The following is a 19,712-nucleotide window of genomic DNA, read 5'->3' as shown; positions in this document are numbered from 1 at the left end:
ATATGTGCAAAGAGCAGATGTAGGATAGTGCACATGCAGTGCATGACGATGAAATTGATTCCAAGCGTAGCTACACATGCCTTGCTCATAAGATTCTCACATGGTTGTGTAGTAAGTTGGTAATATTTGAACCCGACTGTGTCAGAGGTTTCAAATGAAGTATTCCTCTGCTTCAAATACTCAATCACACCAGGAACATGGCTAACACATGATGTTTATAGGCATTGTAAACACAAAAGTAAACTGGAAGGTCCACATGGGTTTTACTGTCTGTACTCATTGACATCAAATACAGGTACAGCAGTGAAGTGTCATCAACCAGCTGTTTCAGCTGGTTCCCATGGTAGCATCTGGAACTGCTCATTTGTTACATCACAATATGATATGAATGACATCACCACTTTTGTTTCCGGCAATCAAATACCATTCGATCATGTTTTTCAACCAATCAGATGAATGAACCTAGTGACTTTTGGCTTACAGTTTCAGTCCATGCTTGACACTGATGCTTGACAGAACCCTACTTTGTCAGTCAGGTGAACAAACATTTGGCAAATGACTTTAAAAGTTTCCTATTCATGCTAAAAATTGTCTTCACAAAGTACGATTAAAAAGTATGAAAGTGAAAGTATGTATCCAGTTAGGCTTAAGTGACCATACATAATGGCGATATTTCCGCAGATTAATGAAATAAAAAGTGAGTCCATATCACAGTGTACTTTATTTATACAAATATACAGGAGAAATGGGAGTTCTGAACAAATACAAATAGCAGACAGCCACAATCCAACAACATTTCTATAAATACATTATAACAGTTGTCATATGTTACACAACTTAATATGCATTTCTAAAGAAGCAGAAAAGTCACTTCAAACTGAAATATTACCTGAAAAGTTCCAAATTAGCTTTCGCTATGAAAGGAGGGTAATGAAAAAGTCAAAATCATAATCAGTGAAAATCTAGGATGCGAAATAGGAAATCAGTACGCGTCAGGGACGCAATTCAGCATAGCAACTGAGAAACCTGGTAGGAATCTACAAACAAGATGCTAGATGTGTGATAATGATTACTATTACCATAATTTCCTGAGAGACACAAAGTCACAAACTGCTGACACAACACAACTTAATTGTTCCTTGCAGAGATTTCAGATCTTCCTCAACGTGGTGGCTGAGTGGGCTAGATGGCTGACTTTGTGTGATGTGATCAGGTGTATGACTCTGTGAGTGTGGGTTTGAATCGTACATGGGACTCAACTCAGGAAAAGTACTTCAATCTGTACTTTACTGAGAGAGTGTAAACCCAAATACAGTTAATTACCATTAATCTGACCTCCTTTCATCTCATTATCGGCTTTATCCTAGGCTTTTGTTGGTAACAAATTGAATAATTATGAATTAGTCTGACATCCTTGTCAATCCAACAGTTTGCTGTGTAATGGATGATGTCGGATTAATGAAACTTGACTGTAAAATCTTTGTCACATTTGACCCCTGGCATTGTGTATTCAAGTTAACAAATATGTCATCAAAACAGATTTATCAGAATGAGTGCAAAATTGTGAAGAGTGAGTGAGTGAGATGGGTAAGAGAGTCATCTCTACCAGTTTGATGTTAAAGTGAAAGGAGAGGGAGGTCAAACATATTTACCACAATGGTGAAATCCAGTACCTGAGCTGAGAACTTACAAACCTACAAACTGTACACAGATCATTCATTACTGGCCAGATAAAGGATAAATTGTGTACACATGGTTGCCTAACGGCTAAACTAACCTGACTATGTACCAAGAAGGTTACACAAGGCAAATATATCTTGAACATTTCAAGCACCCTATTTTAAGCCGATATCATTTCCACTTTTAATCAACATCTGCAATATATGGATAATTTCAAATGTTGTGTGATTCAATCCCATAGGAACAGATACTTGAAATATACAATGTGTGATTAATATACACAGACTGGTGATGAGGTCAACCTGTTCTTATGGACCTGCAAAAGGTAACACTGACCATGGATGAAGTCAATACCTGTCTTTTGTTTTAGGACCTACGAAAGGTAATATTGACAGAGGGCAAAGTCCAAGGTCAACACTGTTTTGCACAGGTCCATAAGAACAGGTATTGACTGAATTCCCTAATCTATAATTGTTTTTTTTTTATCGAATTTCCAGTAAAAAGCTTCTAAAAAGAAAAAAACATGTCCATTTAGTCAAGAAAAGTAATTATATATTTTCACTACAAATCAAGAACGTTATGTCAACACTACTGTGACATGTAAACAATGGAATGACATAACTTGACATCATAGTGCACTCAAATCACTAGGACTTTTGGTCAGACCTGCACTGGAATCAATATGCTTTTCTGTAAAACAGTCACATGACTGACTCTAGACCAATCAGGTGGCCAGAAAAATATGCTTACATAATAAAACAAAATATACAACAGGCGGAATAATGAAATACACAACATTCAATGTACATACATGTAACATTATACGTGTATGCTGTACAACATGTGAGTGATATGTGAGTGAAATGTGAGTGATATTTACATGATTTACACCAACAAAGTGTTATAACAATGTGATATATACGAGTAATGACATAACATGTGATAAGTGTGGTACAAACAATATATACCATACCACATTATCATCAACACTGCGTACATATAGGTGAGTAAACATCATTGATCAGATCCTACTCATCCTTGTAAAGTACCAATAATTTGATTGACTAGATGAATAACAACAATAATATTCATCAGCAACAGAGCACCAACAGTTACTGAGGCAACCATTTTTGTAAGATCATTGTATAAAACTAAAATTTGTAACGACCAAGTTTTAAGAAACTCTAACACTTTTACAGCTGTTGAAACAAAAATTACGAATTATAAACAAGCATAAAAATTACCAAGAATTGGAAATGTAGAATGACCGAGTGCTAACAGTTTTTGTCTTACTGTATATACCTTGAATATGTGTTGAAACTGTAAAAAGGAGTCTGTTTGAAATATTATCTACCCCATTTTACATCCACACTACCAAGGACTAACAATTACGGACAACTTAAAATTCACCAAAAATAGCAGACACAACCAGGAATCATAAATATTAATTAATGTGATAAAAATGCACAGAAAATTATATAAAGTGAAAGGATGAAAATGGATGGAAATGTTCACAACTTCGAATTCTAAAAATGACATCACTGATTACTTGTTCAGCTATAAAGTAATTATAAATATTGACATCAGTTCCATACTTTGAAAGCTATCTCTACTGAATTAATGTTTACTTCTCATGCAGAAAATATCCACTACTGGCAAACAAGGATAAGTTGGACTGGCACAGAGAACAGGTTTACGAGGTGTAGGCAGTACACAGCATTGAGCATACCCATTTGGTTTGTGAAAGGGAGAGCAGACCTAGACTAGTGCACGTAAGGTGTATGAAATGATTGCACGAGAAGCTGCACATGCCTTATTCATGAAACTCTCACATGATTGGTACATTTTTCAGCTCACACCTCATATTATAAGGAGATTCTGTAAAAATATGGAACATAGTAACTTATGAGCCAACCATTACTGGTTATGAGAGACTATACATTTACATTAATTTCTTACTGAAAAATGCAAACAAATGCTTCTGCCACTATCGAGTTTGCTGAAACAGACCACATGCTTCACCCATCGCAATACACTCAATCGCAGACAACCTGGGACCCAATTCGCTCACAATGATAAGCACCAGAGGACGGCACACATACAAACTAATTCAGGTTAACTGTCAGGTCAGGGCTCAACTTAGCCTTGTTTGCCAGTAGATATAATGTTATACATACTGACTTGAAGGTCAACCACAAGTTTTACAGTGATTGATACCAACTGCTTTGTTTTTCATACATTATAACATACAAACAGAATAAATCCAGCCCATTCTTGAACAAAGATAATGAAAATATGTCGAAAACATACCATCTTTTCCAAAATAAACATGTCAACAATTTGTAAATGTACAATGGAGGTGTTTATTGAAACTATATACAATCACTTAAATTTGTTGTCATTGGTGAGCCGGTGAGTAATTAATTTAATGTTTGTGTGCTTGCCAAAAAAAGGCCATTTCCAAAGGGGCAGTTTATGAAAATTTTATGACACAGATGAAAATGAAACATGCAGTTATACAATGGTGGTTTCCTGTGTAATAAAACTAAAAGATGATCAGAGGGTGCTTTTTGTACCAGAGCATTTAATGAGAGAAATATTGTAAACCCAAAGTTTTGGAATGACAACTCTGAACAATCACTTTGGATGAATTTCCACACATTAGTGTAAGACTTTATTATAATCCGGGCTTACAACTAACAGAACAGTGTGACGTTTTTAAGTATGGTTGCTGTCATGGAATTTTATACATGACCGCAGAAATAATATACTGTGAAATACAGCATGTGCAATTATGAATGGTTGAGAGACAATGACAACTCTATTTTCATCAGTTGAAACTGCAGAAACTAATATGGTGGGAATGACACAACTTCTGAGGTGGTCTTCATGTTATGCAATACTTGAGATCATCCTGCAGTATATTTAGACTGATTATCAGCCTCTCAGTCAGTTATCAGTTATGGGAATGCATCAGATTTGATAAAGTTGATTTTCTACACGACTCTATTAGGCAAACATAATAACACTGTTATCTCTGTCAGTAAGTTTGAGATATTTAATACGAAAAAAGCAGTGAGCTAGCTTCACAAGCAATTACCAGGGGTAGTGAGATCACTTGACAAGCTGCTAGCAGTGGTATAACTTAAGAGATTGCTGGACAAGCAGCTTGCATAGGCATAAGAAGTTTAATTGCTTGACATGCAGTTAACAGACATATAAATTTTGAGATCACTTGAATACTAACTAGCAGTGGCATAAGTAGTGAGATCGCTTGACAAGCAACTAGCAGGGGCATAATTCAAACAGTGAGATCACTCAAAACAAGCAACCAGACCAGATAAGTTGTAAGATTGATTGAGAATCAGTTGGCACAGGTGTAACTTGGGAGATTGCCTGACAAGCAAGAAACAGAGGTGTAAGTAGTAAGATTGCCTAATACGTTGCTAACAGAGGGATAACTTGGGAGATTGCTTGACAAGCCGCTAGCAGAGGCATAAGTAGCAAGATTGCTTGACAAGCTGCTAGCAGAGGTATAAGTAGTAAGATTGCCTGACAAGCTGCTAGCAGAGGTATAACATGGGAGGTTGCTTGACAAACAGCTAGCAGAGGTATAACTTGGGAGATTACCTGACAAGCTGCTAGCAGAGGCATAACATGGGAGGTTGCTTGACAAACAGCTAGCAGAGGTATACCTTGGGAGATTGCTTGACAATCTGCTAGCAGAGGGATAACATGGGAGGTTGCTTGACAAGCTGCTAGCAGAAGTATAACTTGGGAGATTGCCTGACAAGCTGCTAGCAGAGGTATAACTTGGGAGATTGCCTGACAAGCTGCTAGCAGAGGCATAACATGGGAGGTTGCTTGACAAACAGCTAGCAGAGGTATACCTTGGGAGATTGCTTGACAATCTGCTAGCAGAGGGATAACATGGGAGGTTGCCTGACAAGCTGCTAGCAGAAGTATAACTTGGGAGATTGCTTGACAAGCTGCTAGCAGAGGGATAATTAGGGAGATTGCTTGACAAGCTGCTAGCAGAGGTATACCTTGGGAGATTGCTTGACAAGCTGCTAGCACAGGTATACCTTGGGAGATTACCTGACAAGCTGCTAGCAGAGGCATAACTTGGGAGATTGCTTGACAAGCTGCTAGCAGAGGTATAAGTAGTAAGATTGCCTGACAATCTGCTAGCAGAGGGATAATTTGGGAGATTGCTTGACAAGCAGCTAGCAGTGGTATAACTTGGGAGATTGCTTGACAAGCAGTTAGCAGAGGTGTAAGTGGTAAATTTGCTTGACAAGAAACTAACAGTGGTACTGTAGTAAAAATGCTTACTGTAGTGAGAAGGCTTGACAAGCAGCTAGACAAGGCATAAGTAGTGAGGTTGTTTGAGAAGCAACGAGCAGTGGTATGTTTGTGTAGAAGCAAAAATGAAAGGTTTTTGTAGTCAGAATGCTTCACCAACAGCTCGATGAGCAGAGGAACTCTAGCAGATTATACAGCAACAATTCACATGAGTAGCAGTGTGAGCACACACCATGACTTCTGCATCTCCAATGAGATCATGACAAAAGGCAAACGGTTTCTTCAAAGCAGATAGAACAGCAACACTAATAATCACCTGGTGACTCATGATCGTCTTTATTGTGATAACCAATATGATAAGACAATCTTCTGTTCATGAAAGGTGACCCAAGCCGATTGTATATTGTGTGCCACACTATCTAGATATGTCACGTCTGACCCAAGTTGTATATCTGGGTCAGTGTGACAAAGCCAGAATGTTGCTGACTTTAGCATAATTGAACATTTAGTTTATTCAGCGTGAGATCAACATTAAAACAACAACAACAAATATTAGGACGTTTTCAAAATAAAAACTGGAGTTGTGAGAATCTGCTAATCCTTATCACAGCAACAGTATTAGTCATTTTCTCTCCTATCTTATCCTGCCGATATGCTGCTTGAAAAGCATTCAGACAGCACCAAATGTGAATCTCAGTCATCCCAGAAACACAATGTATTTGTACAGCACAGTTTGTTGCAAAGGCACAGCCACTATAATGTATTCCAGTCTTGTTAACGGCAACTCTAGTGACTGGCCCCAAAAACCCTCGTGAACAGCCTCTAAAATAAAGGACAGAAGGCAACTCTACTGACTGGTCCATAAAACTCTAGCGAATGGTCTCCTTAACAGAGAAGAGAAGTAACTCTAGTGACTGGTCCCTTAAACAGAGAGGAGGTTGCTCTAGTGACTGGTACCCAAAATTCTACTGAATGTTCCCTAAACTGCAGTGAATGGTCCCTACCACAGAGGAGGAGGGAAGGGGAGCTAACCCTATTTAGAAACAGAGGAGGGGAGGCAACACTGGTGACGGGTCCCTAAATGAGGTGAGGGAAGATAACTCTAGTGAATGACCCCTAAATCAGGGAAGGGGAGGTAACTCTAGTGATTGGTCCCTAACAAGGGAGGGGAGGCAACTCAGTGACTGGTCCCTAAAACAGAAGAGGGAACACACAATGAGATCAATAGTCATTAAGACACGCGGTGGAGAAGGCAGGTATCACTATCCTTTGTGATGTACATGTTATCAAAATACACTTCACAGAGTCAGTGTTGAGGGACGGGAAAAAATGCAACGCGAGTAACGATGTACAAAAATACATATTCAAAAGGAATGATTATACACGAATACAGACCTCCACAACCAAGTTCCATTGTGCCTCATGAAGATACTTTCAGAGATCATCAAACACTCCTTCACCATCAAGCACAACTATCATTTGTTTTGATTAGGTATTACTTATCACACCTATTTCAAAAACGATTCCATACTATTCCAAGTACATACTCTCAGTGTACCATTCTCTTCCATCAGACATTACACAAGTAACATCTTCCCACGTAACAGGGACATATTTCCCCGTTCTCCAACAATCCTTGATCCAACTTGGTGCCAACATGCAGTTAGCTGATCAAGATGCAAAGGATAGATTCTGTATTTCAAGTTTAACTGAAAATCAGAAACTAGAAATAGAAAGTGGGTCCCAAAAATCTCTCCTCTACTGATGATTTATGTTGATATGACACACGAGACAACTAATAGCTAGTTTGTCCATTGTCAACAAGGGCAATGGAGACACCATGACATGACTGAGCGCTGTCTATTAGAAACGATTGCATATCACACAGGGGAGGAGGCTCTAAACTTTATGGAAAGTACCAAGGTTTTGTGACCAACCACTTTTGAAACAAAGTTGCTGATTGCACAACTAAATCATGCAACCAATCACGAGTCCTTAGCACAAGCACCATGAAATGGCCATAATAGAATAGAGCCTTCATGAGATATGACTTGAGAAACATCTGTAAGAGAATGTGTGTAGGTCCCAGATCTGGGTCTCTATACACAAGCACGTACACTGGGTATGTAGTTCTACACAAATTCACTAAACTCTTGCAGTAGCTGTTCAGAGGATTACCCCAACAGCTACAGGAGTAGCTAGTAAGGCCACAAATTGTGTCATAGTTTGTGGAAACTTCATGATAAACTTCTTCACTGACACATTTTTGCTCATTTAAAAAAAAAATTGTTTTGTTAAAATTGCAGTCACACAACCACAGAACCATTCCTTTCTCCCTCCACAAACAAAAGATTTACTGAACTGATTATCTCAATGACATCTGCAATAAATACATTAACAGACATATGAATGTTGTTTTTCTCCTTCACAAGTTACAATCACGGACCAGTCATACATTCAAAACACCTGGAGTGTGTTGGACATTCCAAATGAACAGACATCTTCAATGACAAGGCACCATGTGACTCTGAGGATGGTAACTCTTGTTAACGCTCTGTTGACAACCACTAAAAACACAGGAAGCTGTAGACATGTGCCCGTTTTGTTCATGTTAATCCTGCACACAAGTGTATATACCTTTCTTAGTTCTGAGACATTATAATTCCATAACAAAACTTACTCAACAACGCATGTGTCGATATAGCCTCCACTGGCTTATATTGACTTCTGTATATTTCTGCAAAGTTTACATAAAACACCCTTGATTATTGTCAGCAACCTGCTCAAAGAGTAAGAGAACACTTCTCAAACTTGGACTAATTTTCTACAATGTAATCTACGACTGGAGACCCAAATGTCCAGTTACCAAGTTGAATTCATGGCTTGGGTGGCACAAAAAAATAAATGTGTCACTCTGTTCAAACATACAGTCATTTCTGCAAGAAGCAGCAGTGTTTTTTCATAAATGCATCAGCATATTCCAGGGAGCCTCTGTCAGGGTTTCAGCAAGTTCCTGTGTAAGGTCTTTGATAGGTTCAATCCCCGGGACACCTGTTCATGTTCTTTGACAACAATTTTGATTAAATTTTCACATCATTTGACAAGTCGTTTATAGCACTGGTGATATTTGACAGGCAGGGAGAAGAGTCATCAGTTACTTGAGAGCACAGTTAGTTTGCTGATAGATGCTGAGGACAGATGGAACAATGGAAAGACATCCAGCATCATCAGCTGCTGCTAGCATCAGCTTCAGGAATGCTTACTGTTTCCTCTTCATGACCAAACCCTTGATACTCGACCATGAACCTTGGTATCATACAAGTCTCCTTGTGTGCAGGTAATCATATTTTCGTGTCTTCTGTTGTCTGGTTGGGCGGTGCTAGCAAGAAGTAGGTCGTCATGTCTCCTTTGCCCTTGACCTTGACAATGCCACGGCACTCCAGAGAGTAGCCTCTTTCTGACAGCAACGTGTAAACATCCTGTGTTACCTGCATAAACAATCGTCAAAGGATATGCTCTCAGAGCAGACAAAGAAAGGTTGTTGCATTACATAAAAGAGAAACAGTCCATACTCATCATTAATTTTCTATTATACTGAATGAACTATTGGTGAGTCACCTGCAGTCACCTCCCATCTCCACTTTCCAGACTGGCCAGTGGCTGAAGTAAACAGATACTTGACATCTGTTGTGTACTTCTGTCACGTCACCTTAATCTGGGATGACCCCAGATAAGTTTACAACTTTACTAAAATCCTACAAGCATGCTCTGATTTCTTTGAGTGGTATTTCAGAATTTGGGAATTACGATAATGATGTGGATGCCACCTTCAGTATTTGTGAGTGCAGTGTGTTGGGATTCTGGAACTATTGCCTAACAATGGCACAATTATTAATTATTTAGTTATATCACAGCATCCTCAATACAGTTCACTTCAGACTGATGCACCTACAGTAGATCTATACCAGACTTAATAAACTAAGACTCAGTATTTGTGAGTGCAGTGTGTTGGTAGATTCTGGAACTATTGCCTAACAATGGCACAATTATTAATTATTTAGTTATATCACAGCATCCTCAATACAGTTCACTTCAGACTGATGCACCTACAGTAGATCTATACAGACTAATAAACTAAGACTCAGTATTTGTGAGTGCAGTGTGTTGGTAGATTCTGGAACTATTGCCTAACAATGGCACAATTATTAATTATTTAGTTATATCACAGCATCCTCAATACAGTTCACTTCAGACTGATGCACCTACAGTAGATCTATACAGACTAATAAACTAAGACTCAGTATTTGTGAGTGCAGTGTGTTGGTAGATTCTGGAACTATTGCCTAACAATGGCACAATTATTAATTATTTAGTTATATCACAGCATCCTCAATACAGTTCACTTCAGACTGATGCACCTACAGTAGATCTATACAGACTAATAAACTAAGACTCAGTATTTGTGAGTGCAGTGTGTTGGTAGATTCTGGAACTATTGCCTAACAATGGCACAATTATTAATTATTTAGTTATATCACAGCATCCTCAATACAGTTCACTTCAGACTGATGCACCTACAGTAGATCTATACAGACTAATAAACTAAGACTCAGTATTTGTGAGTGCAGTGTGTTGGTAGATTCTGGAACTATTGCCTAACAATGGCACAATTATTAATTATTTAGTTATATCACAGCATCCTCAATACAGTTCACTTCAGACTGATGCACCTACAGTAGATCTATACAGACTAATAAACTAAGACTCAGTATTTGTGAGTGCAGTGTGTTGGTAGATTCTGGAACTATTGCCTAACAATGGCACAATTATTAATTATTTAGTTATATCACAGCATCCTCAATACAGTTCACTTCAGACTGATGCACCTACAGTAGATCTATACAGACTAATAAACTAAGACTCAGTATTTGTGAGTGCAGTGTGTTGGTAGATTCTGGAACTATTGCCTAACAATGGCACAATTATTAATTATTTAGTTATATCACAGCATCCTCAATACAGTTCACTTCAGACTGATGCACCTACAGTAGATCTATACAGACTAATAAACTAAGACTCAGTATTTGTGAGTGCAGTGTGTTGGTAGATTCTGGAACTATTGCCTAACAATGGCACAATTATTAATTATTTAGTTATATCACAGCATCCTCAATACAGTTCACTTCAGACTGATGCACCTACAGTAGATCTATACAGACTAATAAACTAAGACTCAGTATTTGTGAGTGCAGTGTGTTGGTAGATTCTGGAACTATTGCCTAACAATGGCACAATTATTAATTATTTAGTTATATCACAGCATCCTCAATACAGTTCACTTCAGACTGATGCACCTACAGTAGATCTATACAGACTAATAAACTAAGACTCAGTATTTGTGAGTGCAGTGTGTTGGTAGATTCTGGAACTATTGCCTAACAATGGCACAATTATTAATTATTTAGTTATATCACAGCATCCTCAATACAGTTCACTTCAGACTGATGCACCTACAGTAGATCTATACAGACTAATAAACTAAGACTCAGTATTTGTGAGTGCAGTGTGTTGGTAGATTCTGGAACTATTGCCTAACAATGGCACAATTATTAATTATTTAGTTATATCACAGCATCCTCAATACAGTTCACTTCAGACTGATGCACCTACAGTAGATCTATACAGACTAATAAACTAAGACTCAGTATTTGTGAGTGCAGTGTGTTGGTAGATTCTGGAACTATTGCCTAACAATGGCACAATTATTAATTATTTAGTTATATCACAGCATCCTCAATACAGTTCACTTCAGACTGATGCACCTACAGTAGATCTATACAGACTAATAAACTAAGACTCAGTATTTGTGAGTGCAGTGTGTTGGTAGATTCTGGAACTATTGCCTAACAATGGCACAATTATTAATTATTTAGTTATATCACAGCATCCTCAATACAGTTCACTTCAGACTGATGCACCTACAGTAGATCTATACAGACTAATAAACTAAGACTCAGTATTTGTGAGTGCAGTGTGTTGGTAGATTCTGGAACTATTGCCTAACAATGGCACAATTATTAATTATTTAGTTACATCACAGCATCCTCAATACAGTTCACTTCAGACTGATGCACCTACAGTAGATCTATACAGACTAATAAACTAAGACTCAGTATTTGTGAGTGCAGTGTGTTGGTAGATTCTGGAACTATTGCCTAACAATGGCACAATTATTAATTATTTAGTTATATCACAGCATCCTCAATACAGTTCACTTCAGACTGATGCACCTACAGTAGATCTATACAGACTAATAAACTAAGACTCAGTATTTGTGAGTGCAGTGTGTTGGTAGATTCTGGAACTATTGCCTAACAATGGCACAATTATTAATTATTTAGTTATATCACAGCATCCTCAATACAGTTCACTTCAGACTGATGCACCTACAGTAGATCTATACAGACTAATAAACTAAGACTCAGTATTTGTGAGTGCAGTGTGTTGGTAGATTCTGGAACTATTGCCTAACAATGGCACAATTATTAATTATTTAGTTATATCACAGCATCCTCAATACAGTTCACTTCAGACTGATGCACCTACAGTAGATCTATACAGACTAATAAACTAAGACTCAGTATTTGTGAGTGCAGTGTGTTGGTAGATTCTGGAACTATTGCCTAACAATGGCACAATTATTAATTATTTAGTTATATCACAGCATCCTCAATACAGTTCACTTCAGACTGATGCACCTACAGTAGATCTATACAGACTAATAAACTAAGACTCAGTATTTGTGAGTGCAGTGTGTTGGTAGATTCTGGAACTATTGCCTAACAATGGCACAATTATTAATTATTTAGTTACATCACAGCATCCTCAATACAGTTCACTTCAGACTGATGCACCTACAGTAGATCTATACAGACTAATAAACTAAGACTCAGTATTTGTGAGTGCAGTGTGTTGGTAGATTCTGGAACTATTGCCTAACAATGGCACAATTATTAATTATTTAGTTATATCACAGCATCCTCAATACAGTTCACTTCAGACTGATGCACCTACAGTAGATCTATACAGACTAATAAACTAAGACTCAGTATTTGTGAGTGCAGTGTGTTGGTAGATTCTGGAACTATTGCCTAACAATGGCACAATTATTAATTATTTAGTTATATCACAGCATCCTCAATACAGTTCACTTCAGACTGATGCACCTACAGTAGATCTATACAGACTAATAAACTAAGACTCAGTATTTGTGAGTGCAGTGTGTTGGTAGATTCTGGAACTATTGCCTAACAATGGCACAATTATTAATTATTTAGTTATATCACAGCATCCTCAATACAGTTCACTTCAGACTGATGCACCTACAGTAGATCTATACAGACTAATAAACTAAGACTCAGTATTTGTGAGTGCAGTGTGTTGGTAGATTCTGGAACTATTGCCTAACAATGGCACAATTATTAATTATTTAGTTATATCACAGCATCCTCAATACAGTTCACTTCAGACTGATGCACCTACAGTAGATCTATACAGACTAATAAACTAAGACTCAGTATTTGTGAGTGCAGTGTGTTGGTAGATTCTGGAACTATTGCCTAACAATGGCACAATTATTAATTATTTAGTTATATCACAGCATCCTCAATACAGTTCACTTCAGACTGATGCACCTACAGTAGATCTATACAGACTAATAAACTAAGACTCAGTATTTGTGAGTGCAGTGTGTTGGTAGATTCTGGAACTATTGCCTAACAATGGCACAATTATTAATTATTTAGTTATATCACAGCATCCTCAATACAGTTCACTTCAGACTGATGCACCTACAGTAGATCTATACAGACTAATAAACTAAGACTCAGTATTTGTGAGTGCAGTGTGTTGGTAGATTCTGGAACTATTGCCTAACAATGGCACAATTATTAATTATTTAGTTATATCACAGCATCCTCAATACAGTTCACTTCAGACTGATGCACCTACAGTAGATCTATACAGACTAATAAACTAAGACTCAGTATTTGTGAGTGCAGTGTGTTGGTAGATTCTGGAACTATTGCCTAACAATGGCACAATTATTAATTATTTAGTTATATCACAGCATCCTCAATACAGTTCACTTCAGACTGATGCACCTACAGTAGATCTATACAGACTAATAAACTAAGACTCAGTATTTGTGAGTGCAGTGTGTTGGTAGATTCTGGAACTATTGCCTAACAATGGCACAATTATTAATTATTTAGTTATATCACAGCATCCTCAATACAGTTCACTTCAGACTGATGCACCTACAGTAGATCTATACAGACTAATAAACTAAGACTCAGTATTTGTGAGTGCAGTGTGTTGGTAGATTCTGGAACTATTGCCTAACAATGGCACAATTATTAATTATTTAGTTATATCACAGCATCCTCAATACAGTTCACTTCAGACTGATGCACCTACAGTAGATCTATACAGACTAATAAACTAAGACTCAGTATTTGTGAGTGCAGTGTGTTGGTAGATTCTGGAACTATTGCCTAACAATGGCACAATTATTAATTATTTAGTTATATCACAGCATCCTCAATACAGTTCACTTCAGACTGATGCACCTACAGTAGATCTATACAGACTAATAAACTAAGACTCAGTATTTGTGAGTGCAGTGTGTTGGTAGATTCTGGAACTATTGCCTAACAATGGCACAATTATTAATTATTTAGTTATATCACAGCATCCTCAATACAGTTCACTTCAGACTGATGCACCTACAGTAGATCTATACAGACTAATAAACTAAGACTCAGTATTTGTGAGTGCAGTGTGTTGGTAGATTCTGGAACTATTGCCTAACAATGGCACAATTATTAATTATTTAGTTATATCACAGCATCCTCAATACAGTTCACTTCAGACTGATGCACCTACAGTAGATCTATACAGACTAATAAACTAAGACTCAGTATTTGTGAGTGCAGTGTGTTGGTAGATTCTGGAACTATTGCCTAACAATGGCACAATTATTAATTATTTAGTTATATCACAGCATCCTCAATACAGTTCACTTCAGACTGATGCACCTACAGTAGATCTATACAGACTAATAAACTAAGACTCAGTATTTGTGAGTGCAGTGTGTTGGTAGATTCTGGAACTATTGCCTAACAATGGCACAATTATTAATTATTTAGTTATATCACAGCATCCTCAATACAGTTCACTTCAGACTGATGCACCTACAGTAGATCTATACAGACTAATAAACTAAGACTCAGTATTATTCGTTACACTGCTATAATGAGCCTAACAAACCCCAGTTACTAGTGGAAGGTTGTGTCAGCAAACCTTTGAGCAAACTCAGATTGTCCAATGTGAGACGGACAAACAGACTACTGTTTAGGGTTCAATAAAGTCTACACTTCTGTCCAACAGACTTTCTGAAGCCTATTCTCTCTGAGAATGTACTATTCAGGATCTTCAGATGGCCCTTCATGTGACCTCTTGTATCTGTGGGCAGTGGAGTAGCCTTGTAGTTACAGTGTTTGATTGTCACGCCGAAAACACAGGTTTGATTCCCTTCATGGATACATAGTATGATGCCCAGCGTGATATTGCTGGAATACTGCTACAGTTAGTGTAAAAACAAACTCACTCACCTGAATCTTATCTGGAACGCCCGTGCTGTCCATCCTACTGGCAACGTTGACAGAATTCCCCCAGATGTCATAGTGAGGTTTGCGTGCACCGATGACGCCAGACACAACAGGCCCCATATTGATGCCTGGGCATAAATATTTTAACTCATTGAAATCAGTGAGATTATGTTTTGTGTGAAAAGCTGAAACCACAAAGATGAATTTCTCTTTCCAACCTGTACTGGTGCAGGTTAATAATGGCTGGTACAGCTTACCTTCTACAGGTTGAATCTGGTGCAGGTAACAATAAATCCTCAAACATCTTATATCTGTCATCATGTGTTTTCATTGTGAAGCAAGTGACAGTACTGCTTGACAAGTATTAGATGAGCCGCGACCTGACAAAAGACTCCAATTTGCATATATGGGAAGGCCCTCCAGAACATTCCACTTGAAAAATGAACGAAACAGGTTGTCGCCTACAACTTGACAATTTCAATTTCCTTGTGCCAATCGTGTCTGCAGGAAACATGTTGAACCGAAGCAGCATTGAGTTCATGCCACGGTCAGCGTGTACTGCAGTGCTTAATCCCCAATCCACCTCACGTACCTGTAGCATTCAAGTGTATCTTCTATACTCCCTGCTCTGCCTACTTGTCACAAACACGTTTACTGTGCTGAGTCATCTAATACGTGTCAAGCAGTAATACGATTCTCTCCACGTGACTTTATAGAGCATGAACATTTCTGTACTCATAAATCGTAGCAGTAGTCATCTAATTTAATGAAAGGCAACCCAAAACTGAATTAACATTAAGACTGAATAAGCAAAACAAATACCACTATTACTTGCAATTTATTAGATCAACATACTAAAATAATGATAAGATTAGAATATAGTATATTTTCTCACCAACTCTCATCTTGAAGTTGTTGAAGGAATGTTCATTGACATATTGTAGCTGTGCCCGGATGGCAATGGCGTAGTCTGATATGGCGATAATGTGCTTCATGTCGGGGAAGTGTGTTTCGGGTGTCAGACCAGATGCAGCCATGTATGTCTGACCAATGGTCTTGATCTTCTCGATACAGTGGAATCGCTCCTCCTGAAGAATCTTCAAAGGAAAGAAAAATCAGTTTGTGGACTTTGGGACTGACACATATCGGAGAGAGAGCTGTCTACCGTGTTAGGCTAGTGCAAGGTGTCTTGGGCATCAGGTTAGTGTGAGTTGTCTAAGGTGCCAGGCTAGTGATCCTGCAAGCTTGAGATGTCGGGATCCAGTCTACCTGTGACCAAGTGTAAAATCTGTGGAGTCAACTTTGTGTGCAGGCTGTTTCAATGTTGTTACAACATTGCATACTTAAAAGAATCCATGAATCCGTTGGTAGATGGCCAGATGGTGGCCACATGAATATGTGCAAACACCTAGTTGCGGGTAGAGCTACGTGCAGTAAACTTGGACAATATACTGTCTTTATGTGAGAGTTGAGAATAACAATAACATGTACTGTTTGAGACTGACATCCACTGATCAATTGGAAAAGCAAAAAGAGTTTGTGCAGCAGAGCAGAATATTGGCACTTCACAAATGTCAGCTGTTTTTTTAAAAAAAAAAAAAAATAATAATAATATATCCAGCAGGATCCATGATTCGTTTGGTTGGTGTCCTTGTCTACAGTCTACTTAAATATCAACTGCCTGGAATTGTTTGAGGCTGGATCAGACAATCCAGTGAATAAAATTTGGAGACACTACATCCGATATATATACCCAGCAAGATCCTAGCTGTGCTGGCAGTTCATTTTGTGTTCAACTGACAACAGTATTTTCAGTATTCAAGTCTGAGTCAGACAATCAAGTGACTGAAATCCAAATTATTGGGTTAGACAGTGGCACACTGCAAACCAAACGAGCCTTTAACTAGTTAAATTTGGTCTCCTGTTATGGTTGTAACGGAAGTACTTGATGGAAACTTGGAGTGATACGACCACCTTATATTGGCTGCAAAAACTGATGCAAAACTGACTGCACTTAAAATGTGACTGCACTTAAACAGTATGCAAGAAAACAACAACACTTAAAGAGCACTTGGAATGTCACTACAGTCACACATCGATTAGAATGAGCTGTAGAACACTCAGACTAGAGGAACATGTTCCATATTCATAAAGCTAACATTCTGTTGAAATGGCATGTGCAAATATGCATCTGGAAGCTGCTGCCCAGACAGCCCCAGATTCTGGTTATGATAAAAAAAAACGAACACACACCAACACATGCGCATGCGCGCGCGCGTGCGCACACTCTTATATAGCGCTAGTTTCTGGCATGTGCCACTCGAAAGCGCTAGAAAATGAGCCTGGAAAGACATCAGACAAATCAGCCGGCAGCACTGAACAATTGAGTAGACTTAAATGTTGGTAGATTCTCCTGCAATCTGAGGTGCATTGGTAGACGTCTGCTATCATTCCAGTTTGTGATATTGGTGGGACATGGTGACATCACAAGTTCAACAACATTTAAACAGCCATAGTCATCAAATCTTTGAAGGGCATTTAGAAGTGGAATGCATGAGAAAATCCAGATTCATGAATGTCAAGGTCCTTATCGTGAATAATCAGGGTGTTAACCCTACCATTCATCTGATAAAGGAGCAAGCATACACTCCGTAACATATTATTCACAATGAAGAAGCTGATATTCATAAATCTGGCTTTCCTCAGACAGGAATCGATGTAAGAAATGTTCACCTAGTTGCACCAGGTGCAATCTGAGATGAACACTTATCGGAAAGACCAAATTCCTGTTGCACTGCTTTTATTGCAATCTGCCATGAAAGAAATATGCTCTTTAATTATTTAGATGTCTACACACTCAAAATTTACTTGCACCTGGTGCAAGTTAGGCTAATGACTAGGTTGCACTTTGCAATATTGGTTGCACCAGTGCAGGTAACAAAGCCCCAAAGCGAGCCCTGTTCGCCATAGCTATCATATTTCAACAAAAACAATCACTTTGCAATGCCTACCCATTTCCAAATATGAGCCAAGAACTCAAGGTACTGATGTAATTATATGTGCATTGTGTGGAACTAAATACCAACCATCAGTAAGACTCTCAGATACTCTAATAAAGACTCCAGGTCATATGTCTTTGAAAATGTGTCTTGGAATATTTACAAACTGTTTCTGTAACATCTGAAAATTACAACAGCGTAATTTTCATTTCCCAGCATGCTACTGACCTCGTCAAAGTCAGCAATGATCTCATTGAGGAGGCGGAGACATTCCACACCCTCGTTGTTTCCTTCCAGCTCCATGTAGAACTCTGAGAAGTTGGTGATGGAGGCGAACATCACACCTGTGTTCTCACACGCCTTGTAATACAGCTCCTGCAGGAGACAACCAACACTGAAGGATCGGGACACCACAGTATGCAATATTCCAACTACAGAGTCATGCAAAAAGTATTCAGACACTTGAGGTCATTTCCATAGGCCTACATAGGTTCATTCCCGTTATGACTACTCCCAGTTTGACTACCCACCCAACACACAACCTGTTCTAGTCGAGTGGTTTCTAATTACTAACTCTCTCCCCTCCATCTGGTGGACTTTTCCACCAACACTTACATGAACAATTATAGCTGTGCCAGGTTCATACAATATTTATTCAACTAGTTATATAGGTCACTGTTTTGGAAGAGTTCAAGTCTGCATATATGCTGACTGGCACAATATATACTCTAAAAAAAAGTAGGGGATGATGAACTTTCAATTTGGAGAGGAAGTGTAAACTTTAATAGACGTTTCAAGGACAGACATCTTATGAAGACACCACCATTTCCCTCTATTACCACCCTTAAACACATCAACTTTGACACCCATCTTGCATCTCACATTAGTTGGTGTTGTTTCTAGTTGTTTGTTTCCAAATGAAAATCGTTTACAGGCAAATTACATGTCATACACCAATCACCTTTCAAAAGCGACTACACTCCAAATAACGATGCTTGTAAGGAAGCGCACATGGTGATGCACTTTCAAAACATTCAATATCATATCAACATTGATT

General features: G+C 38.3%; 1 protein-coding gene across 1 annotated transcript in view; it reads right to left on the bottom strand.

The window, feature by feature from the left end:
* Window positions 1–8,362: 8,362 nt before the first annotated feature.
* Window positions 8,363–19,712, bottom strand: part of LOC137255717 (adenylate cyclase type 5-like) — a 95,003-nt gene continuing 83,653 nt past the window's right edge. Inside the window, exons 17-20 of the mRNA XM_067793213.1 lie at window positions 18,884–19,030; window positions 16,552–16,753; window positions 15,660–15,784; window positions 8,363–9,473 (exon numbers count right to left, since the gene is read on the bottom strand). Of these exons, the coding sequence (XP_067649314.1) occupies window positions 9,327–9,473; window positions 15,660–15,784; window positions 16,552–16,753; window positions 18,884–19,030 (621 nt within the window). The 3' untranslated portion in view covers window positions 8,363–9,326. The remainder of the gene's footprint in view (window positions 9,474–15,659; window positions 15,785–16,551; window positions 16,754–18,883; window positions 19,031–19,712) is intronic.

Source organism: Haliotis asinina, chromosome 11, assembly GCF_037392515.1.
Source record: "Haliotis asinina isolate JCU_RB_2024 chromosome 11, JCU_Hal_asi_v2, whole genome shotgun sequence".
NCBI lineage: Eukaryota > Metazoa > Mollusca > Gastropoda > Lepetellida > Haliotidae > Haliotis > Haliotis asinina.
The sequence above is the reverse complement of the archived record's forward strand: the minus strand, read 5'-3'. Positions and strand labels throughout refer to the sequence as shown.